This window comes from Balearica regulorum, chromosome 1, assembly GCF_011004875.1.
Source record: "Balearica regulorum gibbericeps isolate bBalReg1 chromosome 1, bBalReg1.pri, whole genome shotgun sequence".
Taxonomy (NCBI): domain Eukaryota; kingdom Metazoa; phylum Chordata; class Aves; order Gruiformes; family Gruidae; genus Balearica; species Balearica regulorum.
The window spans coordinates 150,875,266-150,892,174 of NC_046184.1; the positions used below are offsets into that span (position 1 = coordinate 150,875,266).

General features: G+C 36.0%; 1 protein-coding gene across 3 annotated transcripts in view; it reads left to right on the plus strand.

The window, feature by feature from the left end:
* The window catches only part of CCDC138 (coiled-coil domain containing 138), a 38,973-nt gene that overhangs the window by 8,113 nt on the left and 13,951 nt on the right, over nt 1-16,909 (plus strand). Inside the window, exons 6-13 of one of the 3 annotated variants that reach the window (XM_075739270.1) lie at nt 135-293; nt 3,448-3,567; nt 4,989-5,066; nt 5,146-5,256; nt 7,493-7,657; nt 8,431-8,547; nt 9,432-9,624; nt 13,755-13,931. In XM_075739270.1, the coding sequence (XP_075595385.1) occupies nt 135-293; nt 3,448-3,567; nt 4,989-5,066; nt 5,146-5,256; nt 7,493-7,657; nt 8,431-8,547; nt 9,432-9,624; nt 13,755-13,931 (1,120 nt within the window). Of the gene's footprint in view, nt 1-134; nt 294-3,447; nt 3,568-4,988; nt 5,072-5,145; nt 5,257-7,492; nt 7,658-8,430; nt 8,548-9,431; nt 9,625-13,754; nt 13,932-16,909 lie in introns of those variants that run through there. The other 2 variants (XM_075739253.1, XM_075739261.1) reach the window with 2 other exon arrangements.

Genomic DNA, 16,909 nt, shown 5'->3' on the forward strand with positions numbered 1-16,909 from the left:
AGGCCCAAGCCATCCCAACGCACATCAAAGTCATGTGGGTTTATGTGTGGGGAAACTGAACATTCAAATTCAATATAAATTGTGATAATTGCATGGATTTTAAAGCTGTTTCAACACTGGTTTTCTTGATACAGAGAGAAAGTTCAGCACAGCAGGAGTATGCTCTGCAACTCCAGAAACGAGAACATTTTCTAATGGAGCGAGAAGCATTGCTTTTTAGACATGAAGCAGCTTTGGCTAAAATAAGAGGTGTTGAGGAAGAAGTTCACACAAAATTTGGAATTATAAAAGAGGTGCAGTAATGTATTTAATGATGTTTATTGCTCTACATGCCATTTAACTTGTTTGTAGTTATCTTAAGTCATCACGTTTGCTGGATATAATGGTTGTTTATTTAAAGTGCTTGAAATTCCCAAATGAAATGTCTACCAAACAATATTGTTAGGGTTTTTGTATGGCTTCTGTTTGAGTGGTGCATTTAGTTGTCTGATTTGTAGGCACATTTTACAGTTACAATTTAGAAAAGAAAGGTAACTTGTTTCTAAACCAGCAAAAACTATGCAACCGGTATTAGAGAAAAAATGTTGGTCTATATGCAATTGTATGTAACTTAAATCTTTGTGTTAGCTGTAGTTGAAGTAGATTTCCTTGGGAAGGCTTTAAGACACAATGACATCTTACGACGAAACAACTATTGCCGAGAGTATTAGCAGAAAAAGTCAAAAAGTTCCAAGAAAGAAAAGATCAACCTAACTTTGGGGGTGTGGGAGGAAATGAAATGGTATGATTTGAACAACACTGTTCTTGTGGGTGTTTACTATTTAATTTAGGTCTTGTGGAAAGTTTGGTTATTATCCAGAAGATCACCAAGAGAAGTCCTTAAATATGTGTACTTAGTGTCAAAACCATAAGCTGAGAAATTACATTTCTTTGAAATATGCAGATAAACCTTTCCCACAAGCTGTTGAGGGATAATAGATCACAAGTTAACAAGGAGGAAAAGGGCGTCAAAGGAGAGAGGGACCTCAGGTGCTGAACAGGGAAGGAATAGGTTAAGGCATTAATTTAGATGTTTCAAATCTTCTGAGCTTTAAGAATTTTACACCAGTTAGAGAACTGGCTGATGAAAACCCAGGAAAAATTAGTGGTTATCTGTGAAAATCTGTGGAGGTCAAATGAAGTATTAGAAGACTAAAAAAATGTGGTCCCTTTCTTTTCAAAAGGGAAAGAGTTGTACAGCCATCAACTTGATGTCAGTTCTCTAAATAAATAAATAAATAGAATCCTGAAACGAGCTATGAACAAACCATGGGAAGCACAATGCAGAAAACAGTACAATAAATAACTACTAGCATATGTTAATCATAAATTGTCAAATCAGTCTCATTTCCACTACAGCAAGGTAGCGGCTGTTGCTAATAGAGGAGTAGTAGTTATATATATGTCTGGACTTAATTAGAAATTTTTTACACAGTTTGGCATGGCATTTTCATAATCATATTAGGAAAGTATAACATAGACGTAATGCAGTTGGTGTAAAGCTGTAGTGAGATGGTAGTTCACAGTAAAGTAGAAGGAGTGTACGTAGTGGATTCTGGAGTGTATCTTTTCAGTCCAGTATTATTCAGTATTTTCAATAAGAAGTTTGACGGTGAGAAAGAGCATGTTTATTAGATTTGAAGAAAATAGCAAGTGAGGGAGAATTTCAAGCATGCTGAAAAAGAACATTAGGATTAAAATTGATCTTGACAAATTGAAGATATGGTAGGTCTGGAAAAAAAAACAACCCTGTTCCGAAGGTGTGAGTATACAGTATTGCACTCGAATAGAAATAGCAGCTGCAGAAATAGGGGATGATGAGCAGATGCATGGGTTCAGCATACAGGATGAATTGAGGGTTAATATGCTACATAACCCTCATGCTTCAGCTACATAAAAGGCTGCAACAAAGAGGAAGAAACTAATATTTTTTCATGTCTGTGACAGGATATGTAGTAGTAGTAAGGAAAAATTAGTTTATGTATTAGGAAGAGCTAGCTCTAAGCAAAAATAGTTAAAGCATAGGGACAGGTAGGTGGGTCAGACTGCAGTGTTCCCAGTATTGGGGGACTTAAGAACAGACTAGGCAAACATCTGGCAGTAGTGAAATGGTATAGCTGGTTATGATACGGATGACATCACCTGATTTGCTTATGGAAGTGGATGACTTAGACATCTTTACATCACCTATGACCCTATGGCTTAACAACTGAATTGATACTAGTTACTTTTTATATTAATAATTCTCTACTGATTCTTCCTAGAGCAGCTATTGAACTTCAGATAAAGCTTTTAACTGTGTATGTAGAAAATGGAAATGAAACATTCCATGTGATGTGATAGGGTGCGCTCAATTGTATGTTGGCAGCACCTGCAGGTTTATTGGTATGAAAAGGGGATCTGTCATTTCATGTTTTCTCAGCCAAGCGTGGGTGGGCGCTTTAGACAGGAATGTCCTGCCCACTGCTGTTCTCATCCTGTTGAGTGAAGAAGAGCAGCAGTTGAGAAAACAGGAATTGTAGATGGTTTTCCTGAGTAGCTGGAATGGAAGTAACCGTGCTTCCAAGCAGAAATACAGAGAAGGATCTCTTCAGGACCTGCTTCCTTTGAACTTTTCCTGTGCTTTATTTTAGTCGTTTGCACGTGTAGGAAGAGAGGATATGACTGGAAATGGAAAAGTAGAGAATGAGTGGGTGAATGAGTGAAGAATAGTGAATTCATGGAAATCATATATAGCTGGAATGTTTTCAGTAAAATAAAACTTCACTGTTTTATCAAATCTGAGGTACACTAGATGCACTGATGTCCAGAGAAGATTAAATCTAAAATAAGTTTCAGGGAAATGAGAAGAATGGCAGTGGATATGGCAGGTTGCAGTTAGCAATTTCTATGCTTGGGGTGTAAATCAGAGCACTGGTCTAAGAGGCATAGGAATAGTTTCTTGTGCTGCATAATTCAGAGTGAGCAAAGCCAGAAAAACTAGTTGAAACCTCAAAAGTTGCTGCAAAACAGAATCACATTTTTTTTGTAATTATATAGAAGAATAAGCTGTAAATAAAAGGTTTTTTGTCATTGATTCTAGTTCACAAACCTTTCCCACATCTGACTTGTCTGAGAAATGTACATATTGATATAATCTGTTTTGAGTAGAATCTGGAAAGAGTAAGAGCAATTGGTTGTGCACATTGCTCTCAGTTTCTTTATAGATTCTTAACATGCAATGTGGATGTTGTTTTTCTCACTACTGGTTGGATGTGCAAATTTGGCTGTGCAGAACTACAAACTTTGATCTTTGAAAGCTTGTCCTATTATTTTAATACTAAAGTGGAACTTAGCTTTGAATTATTTCTAACACAGTCTCTGATAAATCAATATTAAATATCAAATTAAAATTTGCTATTTCTATAGCAACACGAGGCAGAAGTTAAACAGCTGACAGAAGCCTTGAGAGAAATAACTAAAGAAAATAGGAGGCTGAAGTCATCATTTGACACCTTGAAGGAAATGAATGACTCTTTAAGAAAACAGGTAAAATTAGTTCTTTCAGGTTATCAATAATTTTACAGGTTACGGTAAACAATTTTAAGTATTTGAACAGCTTAAGTTTGAAAAATTGCTGAATTTTTGTTTCTGTAAGACAAGAATTGTATGAATGACTGAAAGTACTTTCCATGCCTTTTTCTAGTACTTGAAATTTAGCCTCTCTGATCTTTTTACAATATAAAAAAAGTTGGACTTATTCCTCTAACCCACTAGCAACAGCTAATTGTTAGGAAGGACAAACCCATGTCCTCTGAGCAAAATGAGAGTAGATGGAGAGGAAGTATTTTGCAACATAATAGAATCCACCCTGTGCTGAATTGCTGCACTGTTTCTATTAAATAAAAAGTAGAATGTGTATTCCTAACTTCATGTTTGCTCAGTATTTTTAGTTATTTTTACAAATGTTAATTAAAGCAGTATTTTCTGAGTTTTTAAACTGAGACAGTGGTTCATAGTAATACAGAGAGTAAGAATTTACATCTCACTTGACTGTTAAGTCTGACTTAAAATGCTGACGCGCAAATTGCTATGTAAACTGTTTGACCTTTGTTTATTCAGTGAATTAATTACAATTCTGATAGTCTGAGTATAATAAAAATCTACATCAGAGCCTTATTCTTTCTCTTAGAGAAGGTCAGACCTAACTCCTAGAATGTTGATGGTTCTGGTGCAACCCATCTGTCTCTTTATTTCTTCTCACTATAAAATCTTTGCATTTCTGTGCAAACTGAGGACTTCCGTGATAATCATGCTGTTCATTGTTGTATGCCTAGAGCATGTTTCTTATATTTAAATGGCAGTTACAGTTTCCCTCATCTTTTTTCACAGAGGAAACTGTTTCTATAGCATGGCCAGTAACTGTTTCATTCTACAGAGAAGAAAATTTTCACCTTCTCCATTAACAAAACTATTGGACCATTCTTGAAATGTGCGCTCCATTTTTTGTCACTTCTTCATGAAAAGTAATCAAATGTGTAGTGCCCATATATCTAGAGAGGCATTGTAGTGCTTATTCTTTCCCTGCAGGCTGAGAAATTGGGCTGCAGGTCAACAAAGAGCTAGTGCTGTCTTATCTATCCTGGCACAGAGAGGTGGTGGAGTCTCCAACCTTGGAGATGTTAAAAAGCTGTCTGGACATAGTGCTGGGCAGCTGGCTCTAGGTCGCTCTGCTTGAGCAGGGGGGGTTGGACCAGATATCTCCAGAGGTGCCTGCCAACCTCAACTAGCCTGAGATTTGTTGAGGAAGTGGATGATTTTGTTTCTATGCCTTCACATGCTCAGAAGAAAAAACTTGAACTTAAATAATTTAGCTGCTTAGCAGCCACATCAAATTATTTCAATATGTAATTAAGTCAAGAAGTGAGTTTTGAATTCACAGATACTTTAATGTTTTCTGATTCTTTCAGTTAAGTGATGTAACGGAGCTGAACAAGAAGTTAGAAGGTCAAGCAAGGAAAGTACAAGCCCGTTTAGAGAATCTACAAGTAAGGTTTGTTCTTACTTGTACCTCCTTCCTTTATAGGTAACAAGTGAATTATAATCCATTGTTACATTTTGTTGTAGAGGAAGCATGAATTTTTAATGGTGCAGAAGTCTAAGGATATACATCAAGTGGTGCAACAAAGTAAACCTGTCAAGCAAGAAAAAGTGATGGTAACATCAAAAACTGCTAAGGTAAGAATTGTACAAAATGAAAGAGTCATTCTAAAGACATTAAGCAGTGGAACAGTCTCTGTGTAGCTGCTAGAAATTAGAAAATGTAACTTCCAATTTTATTTATTTTATGAGTTAATTAGTTACAGTAAGAAAAGATACAGATTGTAGTGAGGGAAAACAGCAAAGAATTAAGCTCGTTGCTAAAAATAAGTCTGTCGGATTTCATATTGTGTATGCATATAGTGTATGTATATATTTTTATTTATATGGTATGTTTTCCTCTTCCTGTCACATCATCTTTCATCTGTCAGTTAAAATTATAACCTGCTTACACTGTAACTGGTTTCTTTCATGGTGTCAGAGCAAATTTTAAACTCATTCTGGTTACTGCTCCAGTACAGCGCTGTTCTTATGAATAACACCAGCTAAAAAGTAGTCAGTCAGAGATATCAGATAAAGAATTTCAATTTTGTGAGCCACAGGTGATTGTACTACTGCTATTTTTTGAGAAATAGTCTTTAATGTGGGAAAGAGAATAAATGCAATAGTTATACGTGGTTCCAAAATTATCACCTTGTTCTCCTTAAAATCTCTTCTTACATCACTTAATGAAATGCTTTCTGTCTCCATATTGTTCCATTTCGTAGTGAGTCCTCTGGTAGTAGTCTACCAACATCTCCCAACTGCTAATGATTTTCTCCATCTAGAGGCTAAACTGTGAAATGGGAAAGAGATACTCACAACATCCTACTTAATTAATCTACATCAGGTGCCTTGAACCTGTGCTGTCTATATATAGCCAACGTATTTCTCTGTTTACATAGGTTTTAGTGTACTTTGGTTGCAAGTGAAATATAAACAGTATCAGTAGTTATAGTTCTGAGCGAAGAGGAAAACAGTTATCTGAAGGTAGATACCAGAAAACTTTTGAAGTCTTTAGAGAACTGTTCGTGCAGCCTGTCTTCAGGTACCTCTGCATATCTTTTGTAGAGTATTTCATTGCGGTGTAGTACAGGGGCAGAATGGCAATTTCATGAAGTCTTTGTTCTTTTTCTAACAATGCTAGTTACCCATTTAAATTTAAACAGCAATGGATTGTATGAAATAAAGCAAAGGAGGTCTGGTGCAATGAAATGAGAATTTCCACATGCAAAGGACATGTAATTCATTTGGCCAGAATTATAAAATGGAGTGATTCAATTTGTGAAAATCTTTTGTGAGGCCTTTTGTAACAGTTTGTCTAAGTACAAAAAAAATTACGCGTGTATTTTTTTTACACCCAGAAACCATCATGTGTTCTGCAGTGGGGAAGGGAGCAAGGTGTGTGTGAGAGAGAGAAACAATGCAGGGTTCTTTCTGGATCTCTTTAAGAAAGGCTTGACAACAAATGGCTTAATGAAATAACTGTTTTAGTAAGACAGGGTAAGAGGCAGAATATAGATAGTGAGTAAATCTTACATCCCTTCAGATGCTGGTAACCCTGTGTTTGTGCAGCATCAGATGGACCCCGGGTGGATTTTTCCCAGGGCACACTGAGCAGGTCCTGTCCATGGAGAGAAGCTCCTCCTGTTTGGTCATTCAAGCTATTATATCTTTTTCTTACAAGAAAACAACTCTGTTCATGAAGGACGTTCACAGGAGAACTTCTTGTTGCCCTTTTAGACAAAGGCAAGGCCAGGCAGGAGGCGTGACCACCAGTACCAAGTGGGAGCTGCCTGCAGATTCCTGTTACAGTGAGCTGGCTGAGTTTATCCTGTGCCCAAGCACAGGATAAACTGCAGCTGATTGATCTGTGCAGCACAACACAGGCTGCACCGACTCAGGTTAACTGTGACATAGATCTCTGATCAGGTTAACTGTGATGTGGATCTCTGACTCATCGATGTACAGTGAGTGGTCTCTGGGACAGGTTTGCCATCTTCCACTTCCCTTGATCCACATACAGTTTGCCTTTCCCAGAGATACTGTAATTTATGGGTTATATTAATAACATTAATAACTCAAACCTTGGGTACAAGGCCCAACAGAGCAGACATGGCCTGTTCAAGATCACTATTTCCGCAAATACAACATTTTCCACAGGGTCCCAATACAGTAACTTACCTCCCAGATTTTATCAGGTGTATACTCATCATCCTTTAAATTATGCATAATATTTCAGAATTAATGTACTGTAAATATATTTCAGTCTTGTTACTATTTTGGCTTAGAAAAATCATTAATTTGAAAGCTTGTTGTTGTGGATGTATTGCAGCTACCATTGAACTCACAAGTTTATGAGCTCTTAACTTTTCTTATGGATTGGATCTCAGACCAGCTCCTTAGCAGATTAAAAATACAAGAAGACAGAGAAGACAGTCATAAACTTCCGGTTACCGAGACCTCCAAAAAAACCTGCACCCAGGAAAGGTGTATGAAGGTAAAGGGGTTTGGATCGTTTGCTTGTGTTAATATGTTTCTGGATTTATGTGGTTTATTAAATGATTCTGAGAATATAACAGGTCAGCCTGTTTTATACATGCTTTGGTTACAGTAATTAAAACAAAATCACAGTTAATAAGTCAGCAGTCATTCCAGCAGTGAGATATAATAGGTAATTTGTCATTTGTAAAGCATATAGACCATTTTTAAGGAAAAGTCTGATGTTCAGTCTCAACTTGAGAGTTTCAGCATTTTATGTCAAGTCACTTCTGTCAGCTCATGATTTGTCTTGTGTTTTATATGTAATACTGTACATAAGTCTTTTTTTTTAAGGAGATGAACATGGCTCATTTAAACTGTATGGAAGCTTATATTAGATGTTAAAGGTGATGCTATGCTATACTTTTAACACGTTTATAGTTTTCTTTCTGGGGATACCAAGGTTTGGAAATCAGTGAGGTGTTCAGAAAATCTTCTTTTACTGTTTTTCTTCATTATATTAAAGATTTACAGCCATTGGGATTGGCTTTCCTGAGATTGAACTCACATGATGTATCTCCACTTTTGCATGTAAACCTCTGTAAAATTTAAAATCTGTGTATGCATGTAATTGTGTTACTTGTACTGGATCTGCCCATTGAGTACTTGCATATGTAATCTGTTAAACTCTGAAAGAAAGTTGGAGTTTTGGTTGGTTGGTTTTCACTTATGGTTAGCTTATACAGTAGTTTCATGTACTGCATGTAATTTTACTTTTGTATATTTTTACAGCTTTTGCCTATTACTACTGAGCAACTCCAGTGGATGCCATTTGTGAATCCTAAACTACACATGCCTGTGATTAAATTTATTTACTGGTCTATAAGACAGCTAGACAGTAGTATTCAGGTAAAATAATTAGTCCTCTTGCAGTATGGGTATTTTAAAAGTAAATTCCCAGAAGATATTAATGGATTTTGTGTTTTAAATGCACATGAAAAGTGGATGTTTTCAGGTAGTATATATACAAGAAACTCTGCTGTCTTTGTAAAGCATAAATCCATAGTGTTTACTACAGATACATGGCAAATGAAAAAAAATATTTTTCAAGGTAATTTTAAATTTTGCATTGTGTATCTAAGCATAGTTTTCATAAGTATGTGATCTCTGTTGCAGTGTCTAAGCATCTAAGAAATCATATTTTTACATATGTATTTACAAAACTTTTTTACTTGAAAAGGCAATATTTTTAGGTTCACTTTATGCATGACATTTTTTTAAATTGATGGAAGTACATGGCAAAGTAGCAAAGAAATTTTGATTTTTCTGTTCTCTGTGCAGTGTCTAACCTCAAGACATTCCTTAGTCCCTTTGACTAGACTGCTATAAGAAAATATTTAGCAATATAATAAAGACAGTACCTGTACTGTAAAGACTCAGTATAGTGCACAGTGCTGTCAGTAGTGCTTTTGCTAAAGCACTTAGAATATCCTTACAAAATAGAGTTGACTCAAGCCAAGCTTGTTCTGGAACCAGAGGCAGCTTAAATAATGCCAGCATATCAGGGGCCCTCACTAACTAGTCTCTTTGTGAAGTGTGTGTTGATAAGGCTCCGCGATAATGTTGTTCAGCTACTTTTGGAACACAAAGTAGGATCTCCTGTACAGATTATATTCCAATACGTCATCAAACCATGTACTGTTTAATATGTAGTCACTAGGGGAACATATGTGTATCTACATAGTACACAGGGTTTTAATATTTACACTAACTGTGTGCGTTGTTTGAAACAGCATGTAACAATGACATCAACAATGAGGAGACTTGGTGAAGATATTTTCAAAGGCATAGTAAGTAAGGGAAACCCCCATAGTTCTTCTGAACAATCTACAGAGAGTAAATCAAAATCGGCAGCTTTCTTTAAGAGTTCCTGTATGCCTTTGAGGTTTCTGTCAACTTTAATAGTGCTTAAAACAGTGACACAAGGTAAGTTCTGATTTTTAAAATGTATTTATTTCAGTCATGTGCCTCGACAACATATCAGTGATACTGTAGCATCCATTATGTTTTGTTAGTAAAAAGTATTTTTACTTGAGTTTTACTACCTTGTAAAGCAAAATATAGTGGAAACGAGTATGAATCTTGCTTTTATTTATTTCGTGTTGGAATTTATGCATTCCTTTTAGTATGCTGACTTCTTGTCAGACAAATCAGCATTTCTGAAGATGAGGAAAAGAGATGTTGATAATTCTGTCAAACTGTCCCTATAGCAGTAATTGGATTGCAAAGATCTTTACTGCATAGAAAGGCACAGCTAGTTGCTCTTTTATCAACTAAGTAGCAGATTTTGCACAGTTCTAGAATTTCACTGTCCTGTTTAAGCTAGTAGGTTGTTTACCTATCCCCCGAAAGTCTGATCCACTGCAGTGTCAAGTGTTTCTTTTCTGACATCATTACAACTTTGCTGCATTTATCTTTATAGATAAATCTGATGTTCATAGGTATTTCTGACTTATCTGTAGTCACATAAAGCAAGCCACTTGTGTAATGGATTATAATTGTTAGATTGAATGGTGATACAATATATGTCTTGAAATTGCTTTGTCCCTTGGCCTAAGTTTAGTATCCAGTTCACACTCCAGCCCTTCCTTACTTGTCTGCTGGTCCCCTCTTCTACTGCATCTGGCACTGCAAACGGCTACCCATAAAACATTATCAACATTGAAAAAGGCTACTCTATGAAATCATCAGTTCTTGATATGATTGTCTGTTCAGATTTCACTGTTAAATAGACTCATTTACAAAGGCACCATGTTCTGTTCATTTAAAAATGTTTTAGACTTCAAAACCACCTCAGCATGAAAAGTCACCTTTTTATCCAAAATCTTCCAAAATTCCCACATTGATGATAGTAATGTACTTTATTAACAAGGCAAAAGCAAACAAGGTCGTATCAGGAGATACACAGCTCTGAAAATAGTGACTTCAGCTTCAGGTTATGACAGGTTACTCCGCTTGTGCAGTTTTCGAGATGCTGTGGAATATCTTCTCTGTGGAACCTTCTTTGAAAACAGATACAATCTGAAAAGACTAAAACACTTTCTTTAAAGTGATGACAAAAAAGGACTGTTTCTTGTGAGCTCTGAGTGTTGAGCACACTATGAGAAGAGGCACAAACTAAGATATTTAATGCCTTCCTTCCTTATCATTTTAACATACGGATTAGTGTACACTTTTCTGTCACAACCCAAAGAAGAAAAACCTTCAATCAATCTGATTTATAGGGATAGTTTAAAATTAACTTCCAGATTAACTTCGGTCATTTAAACAAATTCTTACCTATTTCTAATTTATATATGACTTCTTCGAAAACTTCGACAGTAGTACCTAATCTGAACTACGCTTGAAGGTTCTCAATCCTTAAATCTGCAGATTTGATGAGTCATCCAAAAGAATGTCTTATTTTGACTTCTATTATTAACTTTCTCTTTTGACTTAATTGTTTTAATTCAGTAATGGTTTCAATGGTTTCTATGAAGTAATTTTGTTCACCTATGCAGAAAAAGCATAAAAGCATTAGAGTTGATAGGTCCCCTCTGAATCCTAAATGCGATATAATTGCCACACATTATCAAGTTGAGCTTCTGACTATATGGAGACTTGATTTTTTTTGGTGTATTTATTTCTTTGACAACCAAAAAAGAAAAGGAAACATTCAAATATCCTCTTAAACGATATACTCCAGACAGTAACTAAAACAGCTACATCATTCTCAGCTTACACTTCTGCCTTTTGTTAACCAAAAAGAATCGGGGAGGGGTGGCATTGGAAGGGGGCATCACAGGGTGAGTGACTCTTTCCTTTCACTGTGAGGCTTTTGGCTGTTTCTACTTGTTCCCAGGATCCTCCCACCTTTCATGCTAGCAGAAGATGTATAATAGTAATGTAAAGTAGAATTCTCTACTTAAAACCTATATAATTTTGTGTTGGCAAAGAAATAGGGGAAGTTGGGTCTTCTCTGCCTCAAGGGAGAGAGAGAAGGTAAAGGTTTCAAAGTACACACTACAAGTTAACAAGAATCAGATTGTGTCTGGACAGGGTGAGAAAAAGCTGTGGAAAATATATCTCAAAGAATAGAGTAGCTGTTCTCTCAGCTGATTTGTTAACTGCTGCCTCCAGTTATGAAGCCTTTTCTCTCTTCAAGCAAAATGGGGAACAAGAGGTGTTGCAGATCCTTTTCATGGAAGTCAGGCAGAAACACTAATTATATACTATTAAGAGCAGGTGTAAGAGGTGACTACTGTCTACTTGCAGCGACTTAGGAGTACTGTGGTGCCATGTAACTGATTTTCTGCAAGAGTAAGTTTTATAAGGATATAAGAATGAATGTATCTATAACCCTTTTCTAACTCTTTGTGATACCACTTATTTTTCCATTTTCAAAGACATTTTAAAAGCACAGATCATTTTAATAGCAAATAATTGTTCAGTGGGGTTACAACTATGATCAATGTAATCTAACTTCAGAGATGGTTCTGCTTTGGGCAGAACAGTTGGACTAGATTCCAACCTAAATTATTCCATTATTATGTTTTTGCTGTCTTTTATTTTCAGAATGGTTTGTATTTTAAAATACCTTTACTGGTAACACATCCTCTCTGCTAGTAACACAAAGAGATGGAGACAGGTTACAGAGATGTTAATTTTCAAGGTAATCCTGAAAAACCATGGCAGAATGTCAGAATCAAATGCCTACTTTGGCATCTGACTTTTTTTTCAGTCTCTTGCATGAAATATGTTATGAATTTTGGGCCATTTCTTAGAAAGCCGAGATCCACATCACAAAATTGCTGCAGTCTCTGGCACCCTGATTGACACTAATCAGGGGTGCCAAAGATTTTAAATCCATAGATAATGAATAATGTTCTTGTTCATGGAAGTCATCATTCTGGATCAGATGGTTAAGCAGATTAGTATGTCTTTATGCTTCATTGACCTGTGCAGTATTTATATTGTGAGTATTCACAGTAAATGCAGGATTTAAACATGGTGGAAGACCACCCTGACATCGTTAATGAACGTATACAGTATCACAGCTGTTGGAGGGAACTATTTCAGTCAAGATATTTTGGTGAAGCATGATAATTACTCTTAAACTGACACTCACATTTCTAGAAATGTTTGATAAAATTGATGCAGAAAGAATTGCAATACACAAAAATAGTTATTGCAGAGATTTTATTACCCTAAGCAAAATGAATGCTGTTGATTACAATGAATCAGTTTAGCTTCTCATGGTTGCTTTTTCCTGCTGGCTTCTATAACATGGAAAATATGATTTATTGTTAAACATATGTTGAATATCACTGTGTATAAATTTTGATCACTCTGACCACATGGCACTAATGATTTAGTGATAAAGAAGCACATGTGGTTTGAACATATATTCCATTTCCTTCAAGATGTCAGTATCCAGCAGATGGCACTGTGGTTAAACTTTTGCTATGAGAGAAATTGTTTCCTTGTACTTCATTTTCTGTGCTCCAGATGATCAATGTTATTCCAAGATACTGAGAAAGATTTGACATCAGGAAATTAAGAAAATTAGATTGATTCACTTAATCTACATTCTTTGTATAATTTAGTGCACTCTACAGTGGATGAGTGTATAAAATGTATGCACTGAAACTTAAACTACAGCTTTTTATAGAAAAGAATGAGTTGCTTTCATGAAAGTAGTTTTTCTTATTCAGACAAATCAGTCCTGGACTCCTTTAATAGAGTTTTCCCAGATGTTGAAACCAACAATGTCTCAAACTATGCAAGCTTGTAATTTCTTTCCTCTTAAGCAAAATATTAGAAGTACTTTATATTGGTAAGTATATTTTTCTTCAACATAGGAGTTGTAGTTAGTCTTTTTCTTCACTCATAACAAATTGTTAAGGAATAAAAACAAGCAGAGGGTGTCTTTAAATAAAAATAAAATTTAATATTTTTCAGCCATTTAACTTTTAAGTATATATCTGCAACAGTAACTCTCAGGATAGCTATTCACATATTGCTTAATGGAACTCTTATTATAGAAGTTTTATTGCCTATATTCTGATATCTTTCAGTGGATTACCTGGCTCAAGCATTTGATTCCCTTCGCATAGACTTGAAGACAGATGAAGGGAAGGCCTTATTTTTGGAATACCAATGTGTGCCTGTCATATTAAGTCACTTAAAAGTATCCAGTAGAGGTCTGCTTTCCAGTGCTCTTGATGGATTACTTCAGATGACCATGGAATCTGGTAAATTTGTGTAATTAAAAAAAATAAAACCATAAAATCATGATGAAAACAGGTGAGGTAAGCATAAATACAATGTAAAAATAGCATGAGTCTTTGGTATAAATAATTAATCTAGTATTAGCATTCATTTGTATCATGTTAATTCATTAGGTAAAATGTATTTCAGAATTGTCTGTTGCTTTCTGAGTTGTCTTTTCTTCACCCTCTCAGCACCGATGCTTTATATTTTGTCCTGGTTACTTTCTTATTTATCGGTGTGAATATTTTGGTTGCTATTTTTGGTATGGGTTTTCAGTTTATTCCACTCTTCTACCTTGCAGATGTTTTTCTTTGAAGTCAGGCTGTGCCAGGGAAGCCATATCGTGAAAACCTGCCAGCAGGTGGAGATAAAAAATACGCTTTATTTAAATTCTTTTTTTTAGTTTGAATGAACAGCTCATCCCTAGTCATTTTTCAGTTTCTAATAATTGGAAATGGCATTTCTAGAAGAGATGGTTATGTTTTGCTGAATTTTACTGTGCTGTGGCCCTTTAAAAGGGTTAATAATCTTGTTTGTCACAGCGCTTTTCCAAATGATACGGGCTAAGAATCAACTGATAACCAACTGGATGAACATGAAGGTAGTGAGACATTCCAGTGCCATGTTGAACAAACCTTTTGACTGTTTGTGGGGGTTTTTTTAAAGATAAAAATCACTCAGCTGTCCGGCTGTGTCCCCTCCCAACTCCTTGTGCACTCCCAGCCTCCTCGCTGGTGGGGTGGTGTGAGAAGCAGAAAAGGCCTTGGCTCAGTGTAAGCACGGCTCAGCAATAACAAAAACATCCCTGTGTTATCAACACTGTTTTCAGCACAAATCCAAACCATAGCCCTATAGTAGCTCCTCTAAAGAAAATTAACTCTATCACAGCCAAAACCAGCCTAGTAGGCTAGGGATAGCATTTAACAAGGAAATTTTTTATAATAGAACTGCAGCATCATTTTTTGGCACTTTAGAAATGTCATGTTTTTTTCTAGGGCTTTCTTTGCAGTAGCAGCAGTATCTCATGGCTACTATTTGGGAAAGATTATAAAGCAATAAGGATCACTTGAAATAAATCTAGTTAAAATTAATAAAATAAAAAGGACAGTAAACCAGGTTTTGTTTGTCAAGATCTACTTCTCTGTCATTCTCTAAATGTGTGTTGACACTTGCCATATGCTTCTGTCAAGGTAAGGCTAACCTTAATAAAACAGGTTGTCTGTTTATAAAAAGACTCCCACAGAGTGGTTAGAAGAAGTAAAATCTATGTGGTGAGAGGCAGCCGATAGCCAAAATCTCTGTGTATAATGCCACCTTCTATGCAATGTGCCCGCACATGTTTTTGCATGTTTGGGCACATCTATGCCCTTAAGACTGTGGCTGATGAAGGTAACTATCAGGGTTGGAGTTCAAGCCATAAGAAATACTTCATTTAAAGATCAGTACCCCTTCAGTTCAAAGGCTAATGAAACTCTTTGCTCATTAAGAATTTGGAACTCCTTTGTGTTTTCAGTGAGCTTATGCATTCCAGTCTGAAGGAAAAAGCAGGTGACAGCTTTTTGCACTGTACAACTCAATTGTGTGAAGTACAAAGTATAGGTTACTATACCAAATGACCCCTACACAAATTCTAGTGATAGACTTTCTTTCAGGAAACCTGACTTGCAATCCCCAGGTCTAACAAGAGCAGTGAATATTACAGATAGTTTCAGTGAATTTGTATTTCCCATTCATGCCTTCATGATGAGGTACTGTTGAAGCAACATCTGAATGATCACTTAGATGACAGAAGAGCTGAAAATCTTAGTAATTACCTTAGTAGCCAGGGATTAGGTATTTCATTCCTACTCCAAAGACAAAAGGGGGGTATCAGCTTATTTTGACCCTCTTTGTGTCAAGGTCTATCCATTCATATTCTTAGTGGTAAAACCATTTGTCATCATTTTGTCATTAAAGCCACAAGATGGGCTATCAGCCTTCAAGGTGCTTTTTTTGGTTTGTCTCTTAGTATTACTTCAGATTCCAGGTTGGAACATTTTTGATCACTGCTAGGATCAGGGTTTACTTTTTGATTCCAGCTTAGTGAAAGCTTTCCATATTCCACAGGCATGATGCCAACATAGTAGATCTTTGTTAAACCAGCTACAAGCTTATTTAAAACTAGAAATAAAAATATGCCTGAGGTCCACAGCTTCATGAAAAGTTTGTCTGAGTTGACATGTGTTCTGTACAAGACTGGGTAACACTAGTGTACCTGTCCAGCTAGACCTTAGAAACATGGCAGTCTTAACACCACAGGAATTCTGTGAAGAAACGATTAAGACTTTACATACCCTTGGGAAGCTTATTTGTATAGGTTTCTTGAAACTTAGATGCATCATCATAGCATGCAAAGCTCCAGAGCCCGCGTTGTAGTATACAATTCAGTCACATTATTTCTTGGAAGGGTCCAAGTTATGTGTATTTATCGAATTGGGACCTCAAATTGCATATATGTCACCAGACTACATTATGGTTTGGGTATCAGAACTTTGATAGTATTCCAGCTGCACAGGCATGTCCCAGACATCAGTGAGTTTTCATGCTGTTGTATAATTCTGAAGTATGGTGCCAGCCAAAACTAATCTCACCATTTTGTCCCAATCATTCATGGTTTTGGAACTGTAACAGTATGTCACAGATACAGGAAAAAAAAAAAAATATATATATATATATGCCAATTGTGTTTGCTTCACCTCTTTTACAAAAATGTTAAAGCCTAAGAAGGAGGGTAAAATCTTACACTGATTACTGTTCTTGTAATATACAAAACCATTCATAATTGGAACAAAGGCTGACTTTTTAAATGTCGGGGGGGAGAAAGTTGAGGTTGACCTGCTAGAGATGTTATGCAGTAATTTCAGAGTTTGCTTTGTGTCAACAGAACTTCAGTTTCAGCTTACTTTCATGCTATAATAGT